Genomic DNA, 27,809 nt, shown 5'->3' with positions numbered 1-27,809 from the left:
ATGACTTCCCAAGAATACAGAGGGCCCTGAGCAACAAGCAGCTCCTCAGAATACAGAGGGCCCTGAGCAACGAGCAGTTCCTCCGAACGAGAGTCCTGGACACGATCCCACCAGTCGAGCCGACAGGAGCACAGACAGACACAGACAGACACAGATACAGGCACTCACGAGATGTTAACAGGTATAGGTACAGGCAGGCAGGCCCACGCGATTTAATTGCTTTGGTTCCTCAAACTGGTACAGAGCAACTGCAGACTTTGAGCTTGAGAGGAGTAGAGCCAACAACCTTTCAATTCAGTCTGAGAGTCTGCTTGAAGGTTGCCTGTTTAACACCAGACCATATCACAAGTGTTCGCTCACCCTCATCTCCATCCATGACTGAGGTACCCTCAGCATGGTACCGTCCCGCCGCACTGCTCCCTTGGGGCGCCATTGGGGGCTGCCCCCTTGCATGGGTGAGGCATGAATGCAATTTCGTTGTGTGCAGTGTGTACTTGTGTGCTGCTGCAACCCCTAGACGCGCAATACTGGCAAAACCACGAGGCTCGATCTTCAGAACTTCCATATTGAGATCTCGGTAGAGTCAAACAACAGTGGAAAATTAATTAGAGCTCTGTAAGCTATCTGTACCCTAAATCAGTGGTTCCCAAACTTTTTTCCCTTGCGCACCCCCTTGTACATTTCAATGTGGTTCGCGCACCCCCTAAGCGAATGTTTTGGTGTACTTATGGCCACTCAAATATGGCTTCACTGCACAAATCATTGCACATTATGCAGAGTCATTTAGGGAATCCTCATTTCCAATAGACTTGATGTTTCTTCAAGCATACAATTCTCCATACAATGAAAAGCTACCTAATTTCCATGAATGCTGTATAAAATGACATAATCCGCCATTGCTCAATTCAGCTCGCACAACCCCTCTTGGCAGGCCACGCACCCCCAGGGGTGCACGCACCCCAGTTTGGGAAACCCTGCTCTACATGTAAGTGATACCTCCAGTATCGTGCAAAATGCTCCGGTCATCGTCACACAGGGTTGAATGAGCAAGTCAAGGCACACAGCATGGCCTATCTATCACATCCACACATCAACACCATAAGACCAGACATTCTATAATGCAATCCAGTCTCTCTGATAAGACAGTCTGCTTGTTATAATTGTGACATTAGCAGCCTGACATTAGCATCAGTCTGCTTGTTATAATTGGTGACATTAGCATCAGTCTGCTTGTTATAATGGTGACATTAGCAGCCTGACATTAGCATCAGTCTGCTTGTTATAATGGTGACATTAGCAGCCTGACATTAGCATCAGTCTGCTTGTTATAATGGTGACATTAGCAGCCTGACATTAGCATCAGTCTGCTTGTTATAATGGTGACATAAGCACCAGTCTGCTTGTTATAATTGGTGACATTAGCAGCCTCTTTCTGCAGATGGGACAGCTGGCATTCACTCACAGCTGAAAACACTGAACTACATCATCAACAACATTGCCATGACATCACAGAGAGACTTAAGTAACAGATTAAGGATTGGTCGTAACAGTTATGGTGACAGTGAGGTCATAACATACAGTTGGCTCTGTGCATAGGGGTTAAGCATGACATTATTATTGTTTTCGGTTGCGTTGGTTTGTCTGTTTGTCTGTCTGTCGGTCTGTCTGTCTGTCTGTCTGTCTGTATGTCTGTCTGTCTGTCTGTATGTTTGTCTGTCTTTTTGTTAGTCAGCAGCATTTTAACTCAAAAAACAATCAACGGATTTGGACGAAACTTTGTGGATTTGTTGATAATGACCCAAGGAACAAGTGATTCAATTCTGGTGGTGATCGGGATCACGAACCGGGAACCAGGACTTTTTAGAAGATTCTGTCAGCTTCTAGTTATTATTATTATCATTATTACTATACTGTAGAACTAATGCTTGAGCTGGCCTAGCCCCAGGGCAGACTCTTGACATGATGTTTAGTTTAGTTTGTGTGTGTGTGTGTGTGTGTGTGTGTGTGTGTGTGTGTGTGTGTGTGTGTGTGTGTGTGTGTGTGTGTGTGTGTGTGTGTGTGTGTGTGTGTGTGTGTGTGTGTGTGTGTGTGTGTGCTGTGTGTATACTCTTTATTAATTTAAAAAAATAGCAAACAAAAAAACTAACCCCTCTTTGCAACTGCACTTGTTGTTGTGTATATTTCCTGTGCACTTTGTATTTGTTTGTGATGTTGGCTTGATTATGTCCTCTTTTGAAAGTCGCTTTGGTTATAAAGCGTCTGCCAAATGCAATGTAATGTAATGTAATTATTATTAAAGATGATTTACCTTCTCTCCAGGTCCTCCTCTGATCCCCGGAGGTCCCCGTGAGCCCTTCTCTCCATCTCCACCCTGTAGGGACCAAGGCAGGAAACAGTATTGATAATTAAGGTAAGCAACAGTGTTGATGGTGATCAACTTAAAGGGGTATGCCACTATTTTGGGGCTTAATACAGTTAAAATTGTTGGCCGGGGTTTATTAAGGTGGTAAAGTGTCTTAATTTTCATGTTAAGCGTTGTCTTGCTTTAAGTTAAAAGAGGGAGTATGTCGCTAAGCTAGTAGCATGCTACACGGATCCATTGACTTTCACTAGCTTAGCGACATGCTCCCTCTTTTAACTTGTCTTAAAGCAAGACAACGGCTTAACATGAAAAATAAGACACTTTACCACCTTTATAAACCCTGGCCAACGATTTTAACTGTATTAAGCCCCAAAATAGTGGCATACCCCTTTAATAGAGTATGTCACCAGGGTGACATCAGATCAGTGGCGGTTCGGTTCTAGGCCAATTTTACCAGGGGGCCCGAGACAGGCTCTGACTATCTTTAAGTGGGACACACATTATCCAGGTTGTCATTTGTTTTCATTACTAACTTCTATTTATATATGTGGGGCAGCCGTGGCCTATGGGTTAGGGAGTTGGTCTTTCAATCTGGGGGTTGTAGGTTCGAATCCCACCTGACCTCTCCCTACACCTGCATCCATGGCTGAAGTGCCCTTGAGCAAGGCACCTAACCCCACATTGCTCCAGGGACTGTAACCAATACCCTGAAAAATAGTAAATGTAAGTCGCTCTGAATGAAAGCGTCAGCTAAATGAAAAGTAATGTAATGTAATTACATCTAGTGTTTCTCAACGGGGGCTCTGCAGTTTTTGAGGGCACATTTGAGAGCCCTCGTTCTAAATAATAAATACAAATCTGTGTTATGCATTTCTGGAAAGCGTATTGCTAACTATGTTAGCTATTTTGTTGGTTGCAATGCAATTTCCCATTGGTAACTACTGAAGTTGCTAACTGCTAACAACTAAGCGTTCCAGAAATGCACCCCTGCCTGGTGTTATTACAGTTCGACTCAATTAATATCAAGCAGAGTGGTTATAATATTAAGGCTGACAAGATGAAACTTGTCAGAGAATACAATTCATATTTTTCTATTTTTTTCAACAAGCAGGAGAGAGACCTCAGGTTGAGTTGAAAAAGGTAAAGTTGGTGAATGTTTTTTTATACAATACCTGCAGTCCAGGAAAGCCTGAAGGACCAAAATCACCCTACGAAAGAAAGGACCGTCAGTGTTTCTACCACATTTACATTTTTACATAATGCATACTAATAATTTGCAACTGCCAACAAGATTCACTTTAAAGTTAAACATAGTGAGCTTAACCTCAAGAAAGCAACATAATCACAGATAAAGCAAGTGTACATCATAGGTGCTGGGAAGGGGGATGCATTTGCAGTGGTGCATTTGCATCCCCACTTTTGGGCTCCCTAAATGAGGCTTTTTCAACTTTTACTGCAGACAAATGAGTGGAGAGCAGCAGTTACATTGTTAAGAAATGAACAATGAAGAAAAAAATGCACCACCACTTTACAACTTGTTCCGGTGCCCTTGGCTTATATGTCAAAAAAATGCACAGAAAACACAGAGGTATCATAACACTGGCCACACTCCCAAAAGTACTCGGGATGACATCATCACTTCGCTGGAAACTACAAACGACTTGAAAGAGCACGCACGAGCATGTGGCCATAGATCTTTTCTGAAACACCACCTGCTAACATAATCCTCGTAAATGTGAAACTGATTCACCGTGAAGTACATATGGAGCCATTTAGGACTGGAGTGAGTGATTGTTCTGGGGGGCTGGGGCAGGAATGTCCCAGAGAGAGAGAGAGAGAGAGAGAGAGAGAGAGAGAGAGAGAGAGAGAGAGAGAGAGAGAGAGAGAGAGAGAGAGAGAGAAAGAGAGAGAAAAAGAGAGAGAGAGAGAGAGAGAGAGAGAGAGAGTGGCCTTGCTATGGGGCCAATGATGTAGAGGAAAGTTGCTGTTAAACAATGTTGTGTGTGTGAGAGAGAGAGAGAGAGAGAGAGAGAGAGAGAGAGAGAGAGAGAGATGGAGAGAGAGACAGATAGATGGAGAGAGGGAGGGAGGGAGAGAGAGAGAGAGAGAGAGAGAGAGAGAGAGAGAGAGAGTGGCCTTGGTGCCAAAGATGTAGACGAGGAGAGTTGCTGTTAAACAATGTTGAAAATAGTTGGAATGTCATCATACATCATACAGCACATCTCAGCAGACTTGGCCAAAGTAAAAGTAGATGTGCATTTAAAGGGACACTGTGTGGGATTTTTAGTTGTTTATTTCCAGAATTCATGCTGCCCATTCACTAATGTTACCTTTTTCATGAATACTTACCACCAGCATCACATTTTTAAGTATTCATTATGACTGGAAAAATTGCACTTTTCATACATGAAAAGGGGGATCTTCTCCATGGTCCGCCATTTTGAATTTCCAAAAATAGCCATTTTTAGCTGCAAAAATGACTGTACTGTACATACTAGAAAATATTTGTTTATTACTTAGTAAACTTTCATGTAAAGATCAAATTTGGCAATAGGCAGCCCAGTTTCAATGAGCAGCATAGTTGCAGTACCTTTTTTGACCATTTCCTGCACAGTGTCCCTTTAAAGTACAACACTAGCACATGATATTACAAAGCGATTACATCATTTATTCCATTGGACCTGCTGAGGTGGCTAGAAGTTGTTGTTACTGAAATGAACTAAAAGCCTAAAAGGAAAGTCCACATTTAATACAACCAGCACAGAATCAGGCACACACACATAGTGACTTGAATCAGGCACACACACATAGTAACTTGTTCCTTGAGTTGGAAGGAAACTATGGCAGGTACGTTGTACACGTCTACTTTTACTTTCAACGCAGTCTCACCCCAAGTAGTCAATTTCTGACTACCTTGGACCAGACGACAATTTTTGACGTCTTGGGTATTCCTTCCACCTCACATTTTGACTATGTGGCCTAACCCTAAAACTATTCCTAAACCAATGACGTTATGCTGCCACAAAGGGGCGCCTTTGAGGACATAGTCAAAATGTGACATGGAAGGAATACCCAAGACGTCAAAAATTGCAGTCTTGGGGTGTCAAAAATTGGTAGTCAAAAATTGACTACTTGGGGTGAGACTGTGTAGTTACTTTGGCCACCCCTACATCCAGGGGCGTAGCAGCTAATTGTGGACCCTATGTACAATCAGCTCCAATGGGCCCCCTCAGCCATATATCTTCATAAATAAGACACTGTGTGGGCCCCCTATATACATGGGGCCCTGGTACCTCAGTCACACTTTACCTTCCTGTACGACACCCCTGTCTACACCTCAGCCGCCAGCTACCACGCCCTATTCTTGTTTGTCACAGTAGGCAGGTACACTGTAAACATTATACAGCAGAAATGCAAATCATAACAGTGTATATTTGTACTGCAAACAAACAAACACATGAAGGGAAATGTGTGGCTTGTCTGTATTGCTTAATACGTGTATAAAACTGAGGCAGCGTGTGACATGATGTGCTGTGCTTCATAATAAAAGCTCGAGGCGTTTAGTTCCCGTCAGGAGGAAGCGGTTCTGTTCTCCAGATGTTTATTGGTTTTCAGCATTCCGAAGGCTTCCTCAGAACTCCAAGGCTTTGACGCATGAGGAGCTGGCAGAACAAGCCCCCAGATCCCCCAGAATGCTTTGTTGTTGTGCTGTGTCAGACATGCATGCCTCCCAGGTCACGGAGTTAGTTAGGTAGCGCACAAGGGATCCCACCACCAGTGTTGCCAGATTGGGCGTCTGCGGGTAAAAATGGGAAAAATGGGCCATTTGACGTTTTTTCGGCCGTTTTGGGCGCAGGGGATCCCACCGCTGGGAAGAAAAACCCTGTGATGCTGCCAGACTAGAGTCCCCGGGGTTGCCAGGTTGGGCACAAGGGATCCCACCACCAGTGTTGCCAGATTGGGCGAATGCTACTTGGGATGAGTGTCTGCGGGGAAAAATGGGAAAAATTGGCGATTTTTTCGGCCGTTTTGGGCCCATAGAAGTCCATGTAATTTGTTGAATTTGGGCGGAACTTAGTGCATTTTGGCGGCTTTTGAGAGCATTTTGGGCGGGTTTTGGTCAGACACATCTGGCAACACTGCCCACCGCTGGGGAAAAAAACCTGTGATGCCGCCAGACTAGAGTCCCGGGGTTGCCAGGTTGGGCAGTTTACCTACCGCCCAGTTGGACTGTTTAGGATGCGGGTAAAGAACAGCAGGCTATTGGGCTGTTGGTATTTTCTGTAGATTTATGGCGATAGAAATGAATGGAAGGAATTAAGTTCCAATTGGGCGCGATTTAGTTTTTTTTTTTTTTCCATTTCATTTCTTGAGCTGGAAATCACCCATCACATCTGTCAACCCGGCTAGCGGCTGGCCACCAAGCCGAGCTTGCATGATGAGATCATATCATAGCGTCCGACTTGGCAGAGATTTGCATTGCAGTAAATAAGCAATACATCATCATGTCAAGTCGGCTTTATTGTCCATGTCTACATATGCCCAGGTCATACAGTACAAGCAAAGTGAAACTACGCTTCTATTCTCTCTGTCACACGCAAAGACAGCTGTGTCTCAGAAGGTGCACTTGTGTACTTTGGGCTCTGTGTAGTATGAAGTAGAGATTATTTATTGGCTCAGGACTAGAGATGCACCGGATCCTGATTTTTAGGATCCTGCCGGATACCGGATCCACTGCTTAACATCCTGCCGGATCCGGAACCGGATACCGGATCCTACGAAAGGGTTGAAACACATAGCCAACTCGCACACGTGGGCCCTTATTATTAAGTTGGCTCAAACTATTTTTTAGACTCATTGGCTTACTGCCACACTGCCTGCAACAGCCCCTTCCAAAGGGCTTTCACTCCATGCAGTGATTGGGGTTGTGAAAGACAGACTGAAACACCTAGGCTAGAGATGCACCAGATCCTGATTTTTAGGTAACATGCCGGATACCGGTTCCATTGCTTAAGATCCTGCCGAACCCGGATCCTGTGAAAAACCCTATTGTCCTGCCGGATCCGGAACCGGATCTTAGATCCGGTGCATCTCTAGTATGAAGTGGACAAGTGCACAATTTGAGATCTAGATATAGACATACACAGGAGTCAGGACTAACATTAAAGTGACTCACAGCACGGCACAGCACAGCTCAGCTCAGCGTAGCACAGGACAGAACAGAACAGAACACGACAGGACAGGACAGTACAACAGCACAGGACAGCACAGGACAGGACAGGACAGCACAGCACAACACAACACAACACAGCAAAACACAGCACAGCACAACACAGGACAGTACACAACAGCACAGCACAGGAAATTGCACTAAGCGATAATTTTTTTTCAGTCTACACTCTTTTTTATACATAAATCACAATCACAAATATCAATATCAATCGCAATGACAAATTTCAACATTTTTTTGTTGAGATGTGTTGTTGTTATGTAATATCAGCAAGTGTTGTGCTGTTGGGCTTGGCTCGGCCACTAGGAATAGGAATGAAAACAGGGTTGGTCTTGGGCCCGGGCCCGGGCCTAAAGTGGCGTACACACACAAAGCTAGCTTTTCGCTTGCTCTCCTACTCGTCACTCTTTCATGGAACGTTCGCTGAATAGAAAGTTCCTGCGGCTTTAACTGCCAATGAACAGGCGAGAAGTACCGAACTCTGCATTCCAATTGGTTACTCGCTTACTCGCCTCGCTCGAAGATAAAATATTTCCAACTCGGGATCCGCCCACATCGCATCGCTTGTACAGTACTCGCCTACTCGCCTGCTAGTCTCGCTGAAACACATTGACAATGTGAACTAAATTATTTGTGGTAAATCTGTGTAAAGGGCCCTTTGAACTGTCTAAGAATGTTGAATAACAAATGTTCTCATAAAAATATTTACCTCACACCTACTTTTATTTTAAATTTATCAAGATATTAGCAAATTAGCTTAGGCGTTTTTAGTATGATAGTGAAAATTGTCAAACATCGCTTTTCTGACTCTTTAGGGTCTAAGGATTCCAAAAATGTATAGTTTTACAAATCCCCACAAAAATTGAACGAACGATTATATGTTAACATAGTGTACCTGACTGTTGTATTGACTTCGTTCGCTGAGCGAGTAACTAGCAGCGACGTGTGTGTACGGCCCTTTAAGAAGAGGAATGAACATACTGTAGTGTACATGCAGCTTCACGACTTATATCATCAATAAAAACTATTTTTGTGTAATATTCAAACCACAGCCCTGGTTTGTGATGAGTTTTTGGCTACATTGTAAATGTAAAATATATTAACGTTAAGAATTACAGTGGAATGTGCTTATAGTGGTCACGGATATAGTAATCAACCGCTTATATAGATCAAAAAGCTTGGGACAGAATCATTTCTATACAAATACTGTTTAAATAATTCGTTTACAGTGATCAAAAATCTGCTTATAATGTTCATTTTTGTCATTTTATGAATGTAAACATGTGCAAAAAGTATTGAAAAACTCAGTGTAGCCATTTCATTTTTTACTCCCGCGATTCCTTTCCCGACGTCTGCTTCTGTATATGCCAGATAGGTTGTAAGGGTATTGCGCGAGACTCAACTCGCCACTTTTCCGGGTGGTAGCCTACTGTAGCCTACTCTAGGGGCGCCAACCGAGGAGTGCAAACTCCATACAGTGAATGGGCTGCGCTCTCCCGACAGCACCCCAGTGAACTGCAGGCATGGCTCGACTGAGTGGGGACGCAACCTGTTCACTTAAAAACTCTCTGGTGATGAGGCTGTGTACACATGCTTCTGTCTCGCTAGCCAATGTAGCCTAACGAGTTAACACCGGGCAGCAAGCACGTGAATCATGTCTCTCTTATTCTGGGAATGAAAAACATAGGCTCTTCGAAACGTATGAAAATTTACCAAAAACGAGCCAACGAGATGTTTTGGCGAAGCTTGGCATTCCTCAGGCTACCTTGTGTTTAAACTGCAACAGCTGTACAGGCTGCGTCTCCCCACGAGTCCCTCCCACTCCCCCTCGCCCTTCTCATCTCTCCTATGCCAGCAAGCCCAGCGCGACTTTCCCAATTCCAACCAGTTCTTTGCGTGGCTTTTTTTAAACGGTGTCCAAAAAAAAAAAACACGTTGTAGGCTACTACTGTACAGCAGGCTATGCAACAGTGTGTTATTTATCGGCGTGGCAATTTTAAGTGCGCAGTCTTGCGGCGTTTTGCATGCATAACCTGAATCACACTGTGCAGAAACTCGCCAGAAAACGTTTGTGGAATGGGAACTTTACAAACTTATTTGACATCATAAGAGATGACGACCCGTGCGTGGTCTATGCTTTGAAATGCATGTAAGCCTCGTCTTTCTCAGCGCTCATTTTTGCCAGACAGGTAGAGACAAAAAAAAGGGATGAAATAATACAAATTCGGTTTTAGTAATCAATCGCTTACAGTGTTCAAATTGGCTCGGACAAACGTGACCACTATAAGCGGATTCCACTGTATTAATGTAATTTTTTTTTACACAAAATCTGTCAAACACAGCATTTTAACTGAATAATACACATGTTGTGTCATATTCCACACACTATGTGTTAAAATCACCTTAACACAGTAAATGTGTCAAAAATGACACATTCCTTCCTAGAGTGCATGTAGCTCCATGACTTACATCATCGCCCCTGTCTCCCTTGCTGCCCAATCACAAATATCAATATCAATTGCAATAACAAATTTCAGCATTTTTTGTTGAGATGTGTTGTTATGTAATATCAGCAAGTGTTAAAATGTGTTGTTGAGGGGACGCTGTGGCGCAGCATTTGGGCTTGCATGCCCACCCACGGGGACCCGGGTTCGAGTCCGGCCGGGGTCATTTCCCGATTCTCCCCTGTCTCTCTGTCCCATTCGCTTCCTGTCACCATCTTCGACTGTCCTGTCACATAAAGGCATAAAAGCCCCTAAAAATATATATATATATATATAATGTGTTGTTGAGCTTGGCATAGCCACTTGGAGGAGGAATGGGAACAGGGCTGGTCTGGTCTGGGGGAGAAATGGGGCCCGGGCCTAAAAATCGGAAAAGGAATGAAAATACTGTCGACTTACATCATCGCCCCTAAAGAAGTGAAAATACTGTCGACTTACATCATCGCCCCGGTCTCCCTTGCTGCCCCTGGAGCCCGCCAGGCCTGAGGCCCCCTTCAAGACAAGACACACCAGGCAGCACACTCAGGAATGTCCTTAATTACTGTACACGCACAATTAATATACACTGTGCAACATAGCGACGTACACTGTAAAAAGCATAGCAGTTACACTTGAAAAAAAGTAGATTGAGTTAACTCAACTCGAGGCTTATATTTGTGTCAAGTTGACTCAAGTTCAGTTAACTTCATGGAACGTTCGCTGAATAGAAAGTTCCTGCGGCTTTAACTGCCAATGAACAGGCGAGAAGTACCGAACTCTGCATTCCAATTGGTTACTCGCTTACTCGCCTCGCTCGAAGATAAAATATTTCCAACTCGGGATCCGCCCACATCGCATCGCTTGTACAGTACTCGCCTACTCGCCTGCTAGTCTCGCTGAAACACATTGACAATGTGAACTAAATTATTTGTGGTAAATCTGTGTAAAGGGCTCTTTGAACTGTCTAAGAATGTTGAATAACAACTTTTCTTATACAAATATTTACCTCACACCTACTTGTGTCAAGTTGTCTCAAGTTGACTTAACTTGCAAAGGTTAATGCAGAGCCAGCGGGACAACATACCTCTTTCAAGTTTAACTGGCTTAAAGAAGACAATCCGCACACTTCAGGTCTATTTTTGTGCAAAGAAGCTTTACTTGACTTGCTTCTTTGCACAAAAATAGACCTGAAGTGTGCGGATTGTCTTCTTTTTACACAGAAATTTCTACTGAATCCTGCACCTTCTAAACAGATGAGCGGTGGCCTATCACAACTTAAGTTGAACTGACCTGCAATGTTTACAGTGTATACAGCAGGCTAATATGTAATACACTTGTATATAGGGCTAGTAGTATATAGCGGACGGTAATGTCTCAGTGCTACAGTAATTCACTGTGTCCAGAGCAGGGCCAAGAACACTCTACTGCACTTGATAGGCTGCTATTGATAGATGGACTTTGTAGGATTGTGTCTTCATTAGTTTTCTTTGGCTTCAGCTAAGTAGAACGTAATTAGGCCTACTTTAAAGGGACACTGTGCAGGAAATGGTCAAAAAAGGTACTGCAACTATGCTGCTCATTGAAACTGGGCTGCCTATTGCCAAATTTGATCTTAACATGAAAGTTTACTGAGTAATAAACACATATTTTCTACTATGGTCCAAGTACAGTCATTTTTGCAGCTAAAAATGGCTATTTCTGGAAATTCAAAATGGCGGACCATGGAGAAGATCCCCCTTTTCATGTATGAAAAGTGCAATTTTTCTAGTCATTATAAATACTTTGAATTTGATGGTGGTGGTAAGTATTCATGAAAACGGTAACATTAGTGAATGGGTGGCATGAATTCTGGAAATAAACAACTAAAAATCTCACACAGTGTCCCTTTAAGAGTTACATGGACAATGCAAATTATAGTGTAACTCAGTGGTTCCTAAACTGGGGGCCCGGGACCCCCTGAGAGAGGTTGCGGAGATACTGTAGGGGGGGTCAGAGACAGAATGGACTTTATATAAAATCAGGAGAAACCAGAGGTTAATAGCACATTAATAACATAACTCTATAAATTAGTTAGTGTCAGTACTCACTTATAAGGCCAATACATGTTTTTTTGTTACTTTTCCTGTGAATATCAAGTGAGAATTCAGCAATATTAATAGAGAAAGAACGTTTGGTGTTTGATATATGGCGAAAATAGTCTTAGGTGCAAAAGTGGGTACGCGCACATATCGTTTGGGAACCACTGGTGTAGCCTACTGTATACATTACATGTCAAGTAGTGGTCTTGGGAGATACCTTTGGTCCTGGTGTAGCCTATACAGTATAATACATGTCAAGTAGTGGTCTTGGGAGATACCTTTGGTCCTGTGTGTCCAGGTACCCCAGACAAACCTGGAGATCCAGCAGGTCCACTTTCCCCCTACAAACAAACATCACGTTCAGATATTTTTATCCAAAGATTAATTAGAATGTCCCTATCCTCCTCCACACTGCACTGAGCAGGTTATGGAATCTTTTTTCTTTCTTGGCAAGGTTCTAGAAATGTCTCTGCTCCTTACAAGGAATGTTTCCAAGATATCCAAACATTCTACATTCTCCATGGGATACATTCTCTGGAACAGTTTCTATATCGCTACAGGGCATACAGTGTTATGAAATGACAATAACATGAGATACTGATACTGAAAGTGTGTTCTACACTGAGGTTCCACAAAGATTAAAAACATCACAGCACACTGAGACAGCGCACTGAGACTCACATCTGACGGAGACCACACAGTTGTGTAATTAAACTTGGAGCAAAATCAGTGTGCAGTGGGTTTTTTCTCCACTTTATTTGATGCGCCTTTCATCCAGTGACTGATAACTTGGCTGTATGTGTGCTGCACACCTAACGATACTTTTTTTCTCACAATGTCAAGGCAATCAAGCATTTGGAAGATGGCGCTTATTCCAAAACTAGAGATGTCCGATATTGGCTTTTTTGCCGATATCCCATATGCCAATATTGTCCAACTCTCATTTTCGATTCCGATATTGTCCGATACCGATGTCGATATATGTGGGTTATTTTTCCTCAAAACAAATTTTAGGTAACATTACACATCTCCTGTTGTGGAACAAAATATGCTTAATTTTATTGTAACGCCCCACTAGATGCATTCTCGAATGCAACAAAGCTTTCCAAATATTAACATCATCAGTGCAAAATAGAAAAATAATTAAGGAGAAAAGTGTACAGTAATTCAAGCATTATTATATCGGTTTTGATAGGTAAAAAAATCTGATACCGATATTGACCGATATTACGTATTTATGTATTATCGGGGCGATAATATCGGTGGGCCGATATTATCGGACATTTCTATCCAAAACCTTACCTTTTCCCCCAGACTTCCAAACGAGCCGGCGTCTCCTCTCAGCCCAGGAGGACCTGGCTCCCCCTGTCGAAACACATTCATTTACAACTCATTTCAATGGAGACTTGCTGCTTTGATTACAGATCACGATTTAGTCATGTTTAAGATTTTTTGTTCGATTTTTTGTTTAACCCATTGTGTCCTGGAGACACATATACGCTGCATTCAGGTTCTTGAGATTTTAGCTGTTTTATTAAAAATGTGGGTAAGCTAGAGCTGAATGTACACAGGTCCTAGCTTTTAAATGCAACTCATTTCATGTTTGTATATGATTCGGGGGCTGAGATATTTAGGATTTAATAGGCAGAGGGCACCTTTTCCAAAAAAGGGCTTAGGAAAAAATGGGTTAACATCCAACTGAGGAAATGAAATGTGAGTGTTTACATCATGACCTTAAAAGTCAAGCGTACAATTCCAGGACAAAACCAGACATCAACAAAGCAGGAGTAACATTTACTGAAAATTATCTTTAAATAAAAGCAATGCAAGGATATTCCACATGTGTTTGCAAAGCAGAGAAGCTTCCTACAAACACAGGGCCAGTTACGCTTGGCTAAGAAAGAGCAACGCCAACTCCCATCTGTCAGGACAAGACACCTTCTGAGAGGGGGAATTAAATTTGTAACAAAGGAAATACGCCCTCCTCGCTTATAATTTGACAATCGGGTGCAACCACATCAGGACTAAATAATAAGTGCCAAGGGAAAAGAATCTGGTGCCACACGGATGTCTATTTTTTGTTATTTTATTTTTTCAGTGCAGTAAGACTAACGTTTCGACATGCGTCTTCATCAGAGTCCTCAGGGGGAATTAAATGTGAGAGAGGACTCATGCACTGCCAAAACTCTTTCCCTCGCCTCTGGCAGACTCTTATGCTAAACAATTATGTGCTGGCCCAAGCCACAGTCTTGGACAGCTCGAGAGAAGCTTATCAGTGAACTATAGCTGGCGCGCCTGAGCACAGAGCAAAGCAGAACGACTCAGAGCAGAAGCTAAATAGAAGGCAGCAGAGACGAACCACATGAATACGTTGAATATGTTGAGAAATGGACAGACTTAGCAGTTCAGAGGTCAAGCAGTCCCTTAACGTACGCTGTGCCACCAGGGGAACGCTCGCTGTAGTCACGGAAAAATCTTTACTACCATGATTGTATTACACCACTATGACGGTGCACAGGGCCTTTAGTAATACCTTACGACATGGGCATTGCCATTCATCAACCAATTTATAACCTGGTCCGTGTCTTTTACTGTACTGGGTTAAGATTCCAAGACATTTGGCCCAGTAGACAAGGTCGGGCAGTCATGGGTGAGCGGTTAGGGCGTCAGACTTGCATCCCAGAGGTTGCCGGTTCGACTCCCGACCCGCCAGGGGGAGTAATCAACCTGTGCTCTCCCCCATCCTCCTCCATGACTGAGGTACCCTGAGCATGGTACCGTCCCACCGCACTGCTCCCCATGGGGCGCCACTGAGGGCTGCCCCCTTGCACGGGTGAGGCATAAATGCAATTTTGTTGTGTGCAGTGTTCACTTGTGTGCTGTGGAGTGCTGTGTCACAATGACAATGGGAGTTGGAGTTTCCCAATGGGCTTTCACTTTTCTTTTCACTTTAAGGCAGAACGTTTGAGCTCCTTCAGATGTGAATACTTGACTGTTTTATTGGGCAAGTGCCAAGACTAACGTTTTGATGTTCTCACGTCTTCTCTTCGTCGTGAGAATTATAAAACAGCAAAAATACCCACATCTGAAGCAGTGTTGCCAGATTGGGCTGTTCCCCGCCCAATTGGGCTGCTTAGGATGGCCGTGTGCGGGGGAAAATGGCATTTAGCAGGAAAACCCGCCCAATTTTTGCCATAGAAATCAATAGAATTGGACAGGATGTTGTGCTTCTAGGCGGGTTTTGAGCATTTTTTTGGCCGGAAATCACCAGACTCATCTGGCAACCCTGATCTGAAGATGCTCCGGCGGCTTTCGCCCTGGTCTGCAACTACTAGTCCTTTCCGGTGACACACCAGATTGTGACGTGCAGGAGCCCGGAGGATATCTTTCTTTTTTCTTTTATTTGGCCCGGTAGGTTTGTGCATTAATCTGTCCCTGTTAAGGAACCAGTTCAGTCAATTTCAATATGCTGTTGTATTGCACACGCTACCCTTGACTTGTCAGTACCCGGTGATGCCACATTTTTCGGCTCAGCCCTTTCCGAGATATGAGCTATTCTTATGGGGGCAACGTTTGTTTACATTAAAACATTTTTGGAAAGTGCTCCAAATATTTTCCCAAAAGTTACCGCTGTTTGCTAGTTGTCTGCTGATGTTGAATAACCTCTTGGATTTTTTGGGAATAAATAAAAATATTTTTTTATGTAAACAAAGCACTGCCCCCATTACAATGACCAGGATCTCGGAAAAGGCTGAAGAACAAAAAAAAGAATCTCAGGTACTGACAAGTCCAGGGTAGTGTGAGCATTACAACTGCATGTTGAAATTGACTGAATGGGTCCTATAAGTGGTAGGACAGGATATTACAGGTAGGAGTGGGAAGGAGGCAGCCAAAACAGCCCTGATGAGTCAGAACAGAAATGTGTGGGAGAGACCAAGAGAGAAAACCATGAGAGCGAGATAACTTTCCTGAAGGGCTATGACGCCGATATTAGACTAAACATGCTCAAGTGGAAAACACTCACCTCTGAGCCGTCATCTCCCTTACAGCCTGGCAGGCCAAAGAGTCCAGCATCTCCCTGCGTATTGGAAATGAAATGAAACATTTGTAAGAGTACATTTATGCCTCTTTTCAACTGCAGGTTTTCTGGTAGGCCTATAGTACAGCTCCACACAGCGTGACTCGGCCAACACTTTTTGCTTTTCGAATAGGCACGACACAGCTCAATTGTAAAGCAAAAAAGTGGCGGCTGAGTCGCGCTGTGTCAAGCTGTAGGCCTAATAGAAAACCGGCAGTAGAAAAAGAGGCATCACTGTATCCAGGGGCCTATTACTTATATTTGGAAAATTAAGACTCTCCAGGCTCTTCTATTAGATGATTTACCTCTAAGCTTAACCTGGTTTACTCCTGAACCAGCTTTGTAGTAGGCCCCATGTGTCGTGGTAGTGACAGAAAAGTTGTTAATAAACATTGTTAGTAATGCTCTGATTGCTTCCAGAGAGCCTCCAGAGAGTCCAAATCAACGGTTACGGCCTAATTGATATATCGGTAACACTTTAGAATAATGGATGCAAAAAAGCATTATAAAGACTTAATAAATAATTAACTATTGATGAACAAAACATTAACAAACGTTTGTAAATGACTAGGAAATGTAAACAAATGCTTGTAAATGACTAGGAAATGCTTTGTTAATATTTTATATTTATGAAACATTTACAAGTTGCTTGTAAATGAATAAAATACTCTGTTATAAGGTGTGTAAAATCTTGCAGATATCATTTGTAAATATCTTATAAAGCAATAATAAAGCTTAGTTAATAATAAAAACATTTGTTAATGTTTTATTCATCATTAGTTAATTATGTACTGAGTCTTTACTAAGGAACATTATTATAAAGTGTTACCGATATATCAGATGGTGTGATCCTAATGAGAGCTTTGAAGTTGCTGACAAACAATAACAAAGTAATAGATTTCTGTCACATATACATCTGAGTCCCTCAAACTCAAAATGTCAAAAAAAAGCTACACTAGAGGCTCAGTAACGAGGACAGGAAATGCTTCTAGAAAGTTTTCATCTCATACTCTTCTGTGAAATTAACCCCTTAGCGCAGCACCTTTGTTATAACCTTACTGTCACCAAAATTGTAGCGTCTACGTCTTAATCTGTTACTTAAGGCTCTCTGCACTGTCATAGCAATGTTGTTATGATGTAGATGAGTATTTTCAGCTAATAGTGAATAGGCCCGCCGGCCGGCGACCCCATCTGCAGTGAGAGGCTACTTCACTCTTTACATATCACATTACACTCCACCAAGGAGGTTTTGACATTCCAGTCTCTATATATATAACTCCACAAAAAGAAGGCAGAAAGACGTAAAATAAAAAATAGGGTGTAACAGTCAAATGTTCTACCAAACAGCTTCCTTGGTGGAGGTCTGCACTCTCTGAGTGCTTCTAGTTACTATATTCCACAAGAACACTCTCCCGTACAGTTGAGTGGACGTGTTTAACTGGAGCTGAGCTGGCTGAGTACGCCAGATAACTTTAAATACTTGCCATGTTGGAGGGATAGAGCTTGAAAGTCTCGCCCCTTAGTTCTGCATTTCACGGGACCTAAGCTGACCATCTAAGAACATGGTAGCTAGTAAATATCTTCCGATCTCAGTCATTACATGCGCTGGGCTACAAATATGCTGTTTAAGAGGCTAGATAAAGTTTATTCATGCAGAAGTATCAATGTTTTATTCCAAGGCCGTCTGCATGAAAAATGTGAAGAAACACAGCTTTCTAAAAAGTTCAGGGGTTCGTACGAAAAATTTAACAAAAATATCGGAAACAACATATGTGGAGCTTGTGGCACAACTCGAAGGGGATCGAAATATCATTGGATTACATTGGATTCGATTACATGCTACGATTTTTGGCTAAAAACGCTGTTCAGGTCCCATGAAATCGGGGGAAGTGACGTCACTTTCAAGCTCTATTGCTGCTATCCATTCTAATTGAGATGAGCTGGCTGAGTACGCCAGATAACTTTAAATCTATACACTCTCAGAAATGAAGGTACAGAACCCATTCTGAGAGTATATTTGCCATGTTGGACGGATTGCTGCCATCCATTCTAATTGAGATGTTGTTGTCTTTCATGTCTAGGAACAGCTGTTGGACCTAATCACCCCGTCATTACCGCTCGGGGACTAATCCAGATGTGGGGAGCAGGGCCGCTAACAGCCTTTACTGGGGCCGGGACAAAAGCATCTGTAAGGCCCCCCATTCTCAATACATACAATGTAATGAGGACCGAATTCTGGGGCCCTTCTCTTCCTGGGCCCGGGACAACATATCCGATTGACCCCCAGTGAGCCTGGTTGGGAGCACAAAACACTACAAAGGAGCATCACAAAGCTCAATTCCGTCTGCCAAAACATGTTTTCTTTCTACCCAAAAATAAATTCTCAATATTTGTCATTTTTTCTGGGCTGTGTGAGATCATGACGGTGCTCGCCCTCGCAGTACATGTGCATGAGTTCTACATTCTGCAGTAAGGTGAACCCTGGCTGTGCTTTTCGTCCCTGATCATTAATGCCCAATCTGTGGGGAAAGCGTTTACACATGTCTAATTAAGTTTGCTCTTTCGCCACCCGATTTGTCTGGTGTTGTCGGAAACAGACAGACGACCCCCCCCCCCCCCCCCCCACAACACATTTGGACACATTTGGAAACATTTGGCAACGCGAGCCTGGGATCACTGGTGCAAGCCTCCACAGCTCATACATGAAGGGGAGCAGTCCTTTAATTTGATGCCGTCTGGTCCCCTGGCTCTAAGCCAACATACAACGTACCTTAAATGTCTACATAAACTCCTCTGGTGAGTTACTGTAAACATGGAGATCAAGGACTAAGTACGAATTGGGTGGTAAACCATCACGGCTGTTAGCGTCTGGTTTACTTCCTGCGCGTTACCTCGGAGCAGCGGAGCACTTCAGAGGTTACCGTGTCACAACACAACACAACGTCACTGCGGTTAACACTCAGTGTTTATGTCCAATGCCTCCCCAAGCCATACCCATGGCCATATGAAGGCCACTCCTTGGCCGAAACATGTTGGCGTTTTTAACTTTTCAACAATGATTTAGTCATTTAATAAAGCTATTTTAACTTTTTTGGGAAGAGTGCCTTGGATACTTTGCTTCTTTTGCATCCTATTTTTTGACCAAAGAGCACCTTCGGACTACCAACCAAAAACGCTGTAGCCCTCCAAACTTTTCCTACTTCCCAAGCCATATTATATATACCCATGGCCATAGAATTCACGGGAATTTTCACAAAGTCTTGGAATGTTAGTAGAAGTCACCAAGAACACTCAGATACTAAAAAGCCAACTCTTCACTTGTGTGAGTGTTTTTTTTAGTTTGATTATTAGTTTTACCATGTGTTTTATCTTGATGTTTTAAATGTTTTTTAAATGTCTTTGACTTTATTTCGTTCTTTCTTCCCTGCTTCCTTTCTTTTACATTTGTTAACTTTGTAAGCACATTGAGTTGCACCTGCGTATGAAATGCGCTATATAAATAAACTTGCCTTGCCTTGCCTTGCTGGCCGTCAAGGAGTGCTACTTCACTTTTTCTCTGACAAGTAGGTGCACTTTGGCTCAAGGAGAAAAAGTCACTTTAAGATATCGGCTAAACTCAACTTCAGTAGTGACTGTGGTTAAAGTCTTGCCAAAGATTCCAAAAGGCACACTGCTGGTATAAAGTTAAAAAGCCTTTAATTGAGTTGCCATATCTTAAAGTCACCAAGAACACTATCGAAGACACATAAACTCTCGCCCAGCTGTGAAGATGATTCATGCTGTCTGATCATCAGGGTTGCCAGATGAGGCTGATGATTTCCAGCCCAAAAAATGCTCAAAACCCGCCTAGAAGCACAAAATCCCGCCCAATTCTATTGATTTCTATGCCAAAAATTGGACGGGTTTTTCTGCTAAATGCAATTTTTACCCGCACACGGCCATCCTAAGCAGCCCAATTGGGCGGGAAACAGCCCAATCTGGCAACACTGCTGATCATTTCAAAACAATGTGACCTTCCCACATACCGTGGTGTGCATATTAGTAACACGCCTGCTCTGCTCTGCCTCCCCTGCTTGCACTCTGTTGTTTTAGGGTCTCTACACTACTACTCCCCCCTGGAAATAAATGTGGATTTCCTCGTCCTCTATCTAAACATAACAATGACATGTATGAAGTCGCCAGGGGAGCTGATAAGGGGGGGGGATAAAATGATTGGCTGATATGGTAGGGCACACGTCTACAACTCGGCCGACCCGGGTTCGATTCCCGACCCGGGTTCGATTCCCGGTCCGGGTCCTTTGCCGGTCCTTCCCCGTGTCTCTCTCCCAACTCACTTCCTGTCTCTCCTCTGCTGTCCAAACCAATAAAGGCCGAAAAGCCCCCAAAAATACTTAAAAAAAAGGGGGGGGGGGGAAAAGGGGTCAGGGAAGGAGGGGGCCCAGAATTGGGACCTCATTGCATTGCATGTATTGAGAGCGGGGCCCCTTTCTGATGATTATGTCCCGGGCCCGGGGTCTAAGCTGTCAGCAGCGGCCCAGGAAGTGGCAGACACCTCACAAGTGTGTCACGTGTTCCACGTCCATGTATGGTACGTCGCACATGTGTAGCTCTGCTCAATGGAAACCATCTTGGCATAAACAACAGATAAATTGATGCAGCTACAAGCGTTGGCGAGCACATGTCTGCAAGGCTGTTTTGTTTATGTGCGTGTACCAGACCCCCATGTTGTTAAATGGGCATCATTAAGGGCTGTTTGCGACTGACAAAGACCAAAGACAAAACCCACCATGAGCCCGTCTTTTCCATCCACGCCGTTCTGTCCTTTCTCGCCCTATCGAGGATTAACGAGAGAGAAAAAAATTAGGCACACAGCAGAAATACGTATATATATTTAAATAGATTTAAATCTTAATTTGTACAAAAATAAGATAAAGGAAATAAAGCTATACAAACCTTTTGTCCAGATGGTCCTCTTGGACCCTGTCAGGTAAAAGAAAATACTACATATTCATTTTTGACAACACAAGACTTCAGCAACTCCTATAACATTCCTCATATTTGCTTACATGACCAACAGACACACTGACAAAAAGAAAAGAAAGAGACTCACTGCATCCCCGGTTGGACCTCGGTCACCCTACAGAAGACAACACTATGGTTAGTGTAATAAGAGACGGAAGCTGCCGAGGTCCTATCTTCAGATGTGGTGCATTGAGGATACAATTATGGCATTGATGCATTGTTGTGTACTATCAGTGAAACTGTCATAAAATGTCATAAATATGTTTTATTTAAACATGTTTTTATGTAATAAACCTGACACTTTCAGCAAATCAATTATGAGTTCTCTGGGTTAACATTTTCCACTGTGGCGCCAATGACCTACTGTAAAGCTTGGCTTGTGAAAATTGCAATGAGACCATAAATAAATGAAGACAAATGAATGAATGAATGAATGAATGAATGAATGAATGAATGAATGAATGAATGAATGAATGAATGAATGAATGAATGAACGAAGGAATGAATTTTGAATGAAGAGCAGACCAACCTTCTCTCCTCTGTGTCCTGGTGGACCCTGGTCACCAGCTGCACCCTGGCAAAGGATCATGGGAACACAACATGGCGTGAAGCGATAATGTGCAGAGGTGTCAGAAGTAAAAGTAAAAAGTAAATGCATGGTGTAGGTACAACTCTAGCGCATGGTATTACATAGATGTTACATCATTTACTCCATTGGACCTGATGAGAAAGGTTTTCAGTGCTTTTCAGTAACATCACAGTTTATCTAACAAGAACCCACCACAAACTTAATCCAGTCAGAGTCAGTGGATCCCAAGACAAGTACACAGGTCTACTTTTTACTCAGATTAGTTACCTGTGTTGGAAGGAAATTGTGGTTCTTTTTTTAACTTTTACTTTTGACACCTCTGATAATACGTACGTACGTATGTACATTTAAAGTGATACTGTCCCATTTTTGGAAATAAGCTTATTACACCTGTCCTCGAGTTAAATAATAAGGTCCTGTACTTTCAACCGTTCTCTGGGTATGGCAGTGCAAATTTTACCTCCAAGCTAGCAATTAACATTGAGTCCTCCTATGAGACCAGCTGGCGGCTAACTGGTCTCATAGGACTCAATGTTAACCGCTAGCTTGGAGGTAAAATTTGCACTGCCATACCCAGAGAACGGTTGAAAGTATAGGAGAACAGTAAAACCCTATTTAACTCGAGGGCAGGTGTAAAATAAGCTTATTTCCAAAAATGGGACAGTATCACTTTAAGCACAACAGGGCAGCTCCAAAATGAGCACCACCAGTCGCCCTCTCTACAGTATACTGCAGGTCCACTCCTGATATATAGACAGAAGTTTTTCTATCATCCATATTTATGTGAAGGCGGGGCATTAGTAGTAAAAGGTTAGGTACAGCATGTTAAAGCTGGAAAATTAGTTGACATGTTGGACTTTGGAAACTGTATATATACTGACTTAATATTCACTTACCTGTAATTCTACCCTGAATGCCACTTAATGCCTGTCTTGGCTAGGTTACCTTATTGTGTTCTCAACTGTGGTATTGCATCTTAGGTTCAATTAAATAATTACAAAACACTTACAAATGGATCACTCCAACTACTAATGTCTGTCTGATTAGCTTTTGGACTTTACTATAAACTACTCTACACTCACAAATAAAGAGACAATTTCCTAATTTCACAAAAAAATGATAATACAAGGTTGTAAGGACACAGACGGGTTAGGAACTGCTCTTGCTTGACAGGCAGCATAACTCCTTTCAGCCCGTCTGCCAAAGCACACTGCTGACCTTCAGTCCAAGGCTGCCGGGCCGTCCAGCCACCCCCTGCCTCCCTGGAGTTCCCTGCAATCACAACAAAACACATCAAGTCAAGTCGAGTCGAGTCAAGTCAAGTCAAGTCGAGTCGAGTCGAGTCGAGTCGAGTCGGTTTTATTGTCAAGTCGAGTCGAGTCGAGTCGAGTCGAGTCGAGTTGAGTCAAGTCAAGTCAAGTCAAGTCAAGTCGGTTTTTATTGTCAAGTCAAGTCAAGTCAAGTCAAGTCAAGTCAAGTCGGTTTTATTGTCAAGTCGAGTCGAGTCGAGTCGAGTCGGTTTTATTGTCAAGTCAAGTCAAGTCGAGTCGAGTCGAGTCGGTTTTATTGTCAAGTCAAGTCAAGTCGAGTCGAGTCGAGTCGGTTTTATTGTCAAGTCAAGTCAAGTCGAGTCGGTTTTATTGTCAATTTCCTTACATTCTTTACGTTTCTTACTTTCCCATGCAGACAGACATAGACTCTATTCTAGACTCTAGGTGTGGACATAGACAATTACACATAGTATACAGTATACATACATTACACCTAGAGTACCTGTACAACAATACCCATACAGACATATACAGTGCAAGACTGGGCAACAGCAGACGTACATACATAGAACATACATTATATTATTTTTAACATGCAGGATTCATCACGGGATGAACAGGTACATTCAACAACACACGCAGGATTCAACACTGTACATGTACAGCAAAAGAGTTGGTAGAGCACTACTAGTGTCCCTCAAAACCAACTGGTGCTCTTGGAAGGGGTTCAATGTTAAAAAAAGACTGAAGGAAAAAAATCCTTGGTCCAGGCACTTCAGTTGGTTGATGTAGTAAAAAACAAACTTTATTTAAAGGGCAAATGCATTAAAAAACGTGTTTCGGCGCTGTCGCCTTCATCAGGTTGAATGTACATGTACATGTACAGGTCCATCCATGGCTAGGATTACAGACATTTCCAGCACATGGCCTTGCGCGCCATCCTACGTACTTCCGCCAAGACACTTGGCTCCGCACTACGTCTGGTACCTGTCCTCTGTGGAGCGATGTTGACAGGTAGGATTTTCGCCGGTGTTCTGACAAACGGTCCTACATTGTAATATTCTGTCAGACATTGCTTGTTAAACTGTCCTACATCGCTATAGAGAGACGTCAGACATGTTTGTTCAACAACTTATTTGTTAAATCCAGATTTTTCAGAAAATGCCCTTCCTGCTTCCTGCTGCAATCGCGTCAGATCAAACAAAGTCCAGACCATGAATACGAAATGGATATGGTAGTATTATGGGATGGTCAGGACCAGGCCAGCAAATACAAACTCTGGGTTATATTTATCGTTCTGCACAGTACAGTACCGCATGGTATGTTCTGTGTAAATGGTCTGCACCATCAGCCAAGATCAGGGGAGCCGACAGGGGAGGGGACAGGGACATTACAAAGGGGTCAGTTGCCCCGGGGCCCAGGAAGAGGGGAGGGGGCCCAGATTTTGATCCTAATTACACAGTGGTGTAGTCTACTTTTTTTGTAGTGGTGGGAACACTGTATATTTGAGCATTGTTTGAAGTGGGTATAATGTACATATTTGTGCTATTCTAAATAATGGGTCAATCAATTGTAAGTGTGTATACTGAAATCCCTAAAATTTTGAAGTGGGTATACTGCGTATACCTGCGTTCTACGTAGACTACACCACTGTAATTACATTCCATGTATTGGGTGGGTGAGGGGGAGGGGGGCCCTTCAGATGATTTTGTCTGGGGCCCTGTGGCCCTGGCCAAGACATATCTGCATGTGCATTCTGGCGGAACATCTGGCAGACATTCTGTAGCGATCCGACCGCGCGCCTCATTAGTCATCATGGCGTAGAAATTAAGGAGATCTGAGAGACGATAGCAAACCTCACAGGCCCTTACTGTACTGTTCCACACACACACACACGCACACACACACACACACACACAAGCAAGCACACACACACACACACACACACACACACACACACACACACACACACACACACACCTCACAGGCCCTTACTGTACTGTACCACACACACACACGCACACCACACACGCACACACACACACACACGCACACACAAACACACACACACACACACAAGCACACACACACGTGCTTGCGCACGCACACGCATGCACACACACGCACACAAACACGCACACACACGTGCGCGCACGCACACCCACGTGCGCACGCACACACACACACACACACATACATACACGGACACACACGCACGCACGCACACACACTCACACTCACACACACACACACACACACACACACACACACACACACACACACACACACGCACCCCCCCCCCCCCCCCCTGTCACCAACCCACCCTCTCCCACCATGCATTGCTGCTTTAATTGTGATTAAAATTTTGGAAAACAAACTGCCAGAAGAGCCGTCCCCCGTCACCATTTCAGTTTATTTACTTTGGGGGTTGATAATGATTTCCGAGGCCCCCGCTAACGCTAACAACGCTAACGCATGGCCGGAGCCTCAGATCGTGTTTCAGCCAGATTACAGTCTGGAATCTCTTCCAGAGAGAGAGAGGAGGGTTTCCAACTCCAGTCCAGTCCTTCAAAGACAAATACAAAGACAACAAGATGCTGCATATGGTGACTGGCCACCTTGCATCATTACAGGGGTGCATTTCTGGAAAGCGTAGTTGTTAGCAGTTAGCAACTTTGGAAGTTGCCAATGGGAAATTGCATTGCAACCAACAAAGTAGCTAACATAGTTAGCAAATACGCTTTCCAGAAATGCATCATTACAGGGGAGGAGTGTCTGAACTCTCAACAAGACGAATCTAAACAAGCTGAATGCGTTAACTGCATGGCCTTTTATTGTCTTGTATCATTTACATTCAGAGAGAGAGAGAGAGGCAGAGAGAGAGAGAGAGACAGGGAGAGAGAGACAGGGAGAGAGAGAGAGAGAGAGAGAGAGAGAGAGAGAGAGAGAGAGAGAGAGAGAGAGAGAGAGAGAGAGAGAGAGAGAGAGACAGGGAGAGAGGGAGAGAGAGACTGCACAACATACATGTAATAAAAAATAACAGGGGCCAAAAAACATGTTATGAATCCTGTTTGGAGCTACGTATGCGGCCGAGGCTGCAGTTGAGCAAATATTTGAAGAATAATTCCAACGAGGAAATGCCGCCTGGCTCCCCTCCCAACGAGGAGTTTAAGTTCAAATGTCACACTTATCATTGAGGAAAAATGCTGAACATGTTTCTGAATCTGAACAGATGTATTAAAAAAAAACTGATGGCGGAGACACAACCATCTGCCTGATGAGAAGTGTCTGTAATATTTATAGGCATATAAAAAAACAGGCAGACCACTCCCACACATGGAGCAATGAACACCCATCCAATAAAGTTTTGCTGTAATTGCATCTCATTAAATGCTCGGCTCACGACCGCCCCATAACAATAGTGTTATGGAATCCCATTATGGTCTTATTCTTTACAAGATGTGGGTGTTGTTTTGACTTGCCCTAGGGGTCAGGATCAGGTACCAAAACAGCAAATAATCCCAGTTTGGCAGTTCCAAGATGATGATGTCATGAGTACCAGAACCACAACAACATCGCAGCGGATTAAGAAAAGGGTGCTGCATAAAGGTAAAAAAATGAAATTTAAAAAACTAAAGCAATAAACTGCAGGGATTTTCTTTCTGTGGGTTGAATGTAACCCCACAATGTCTTTATGGAAATATTCAAGTTCACCCTTTAAAACAGACACATAAAGCATGATTAAACTATTTTCAAAAATGTTTGTCAAGAGACTGCTTTTTTAGTGTTTCAGTGTTTTAGCGAGGGGGCGGACGGACGCTGGACTGAAAGACTCTGCTTATAGGCACTTTAGAGTGCACTTTAAAACATCAACACTGAATAGCCCCATGGGGGGATGTAATGAGGGTGGCCATTGTTCTACGGGGTGCATGAAAAGTGCATCATCTTTACAGTCAACTCAACTCCCAAAACCTACAGTACGTATACACATTCACCGGCCACTCCATTAGGAACACCTGTTACAACTGTTCATTGAGGCGAATTTCTGATCAAACAATCACATGGTGGCAACTCTATGCATTTGTGCATGTAGACATGGTCGAGATGATCTTATGCAGTTGGAACCGAGCATCATAATGGGGAATAGAGGCTATTTAAATGACTTTGAACATGGCATGGCTGTTGGTGCCGAAAAGCTTGATTTGAATATTTCCGAAAAGACTGATCAACTGGGATATTCACACATAACCATCTCTAGGGTTTACAAAGAAAAGTACGAAAAAAAAAAAAAACTGTGAAAAGCGATTCTGTTGGCAAAAATGCCATTTTGATGGCAGAGGTCTGAGGAGAATGGCCAGACTGGTTGGAGCTGATACAAAGGCAACATTAACCCCTTAAGGCGCGGCTTTATAAATTCATTGTTACCAGTATGGTAATGACCAAGTTGTGGGGGTGCATTACTAAAGGGCCTGTGTTGTGTCATAGTATTGTAGTGCTATGGTAGTTACATTTCAATGTGTATAACAGCGTGCCACTGGAGGTACGGCGCGCATTAAGGGGCTACGTCAAATAACCACTCATTACAACCGTATGCATAAGAGAATCCCCGATTACACAGTGCATCAAATCTTGAGGCAAATAGGCTACAGAAGCAGAAAACCACATTTGGTGCCACTCCTGTCAGCTAAGACCAGGA

At 43.2% G+C, this 27,809-nt stretch overlaps 1 protein-coding gene across 1 annotated transcript in view; it reads right to left on the bottom strand.

Annotated features, from left to right (window-relative positions):
• LOC134448752 (collagen alpha-1(VI) chain-like) overlaps positions 1–27,809 on the bottom strand; it is a 110,795-nt gene that overhangs the window by 58,662 nt on the left and 24,324 nt on the right. Inside the window, exons 9-19 of the mRNA XM_063198407.1 lie at positions 23,061–23,114; positions 21,783–21,827; positions 21,342–21,368; positions 21,185–21,211; positions 21,018–21,062; positions 16,178–16,231; positions 13,456–13,518; positions 12,432–12,494; positions 10,535–10,588; positions 3,535–3,570; positions 2,309–2,371 (exon numbers count right to left, since the gene is read on the bottom strand). Coding sequence (XP_063054477.1) covers positions 2,309–2,371; positions 3,535–3,570; positions 10,535–10,588; positions 12,432–12,494; positions 13,456–13,518; positions 16,178–16,231; positions 21,018–21,062; positions 21,185–21,211; positions 21,342–21,368; positions 21,783–21,827; positions 23,061–23,114 — 531 coding nt within the window. The remainder of the gene's footprint in view (positions 1–2,308; positions 2,372–3,534; positions 3,571–10,534; positions 10,589–12,431; positions 12,495–13,455; positions 13,519–16,177; positions 16,232–21,017; positions 21,063–21,184; positions 21,212–21,341; positions 21,369–21,782; positions 21,828–23,060; positions 23,115–27,809) is intronic.

Source organism: Engraulis encrasicolus, chromosome 5 (assembly GCF_034702125.1).
Source record: "Engraulis encrasicolus isolate BLACKSEA-1 chromosome 5, IST_EnEncr_1.0, whole genome shotgun sequence".
NCBI lineage: Eukaryota > Metazoa > Chordata > Actinopteri > Clupeiformes > Engraulidae > Engraulis > Engraulis encrasicolus.
This window is presented reverse-complemented; position numbering and strand designations above follow the sequence as displayed.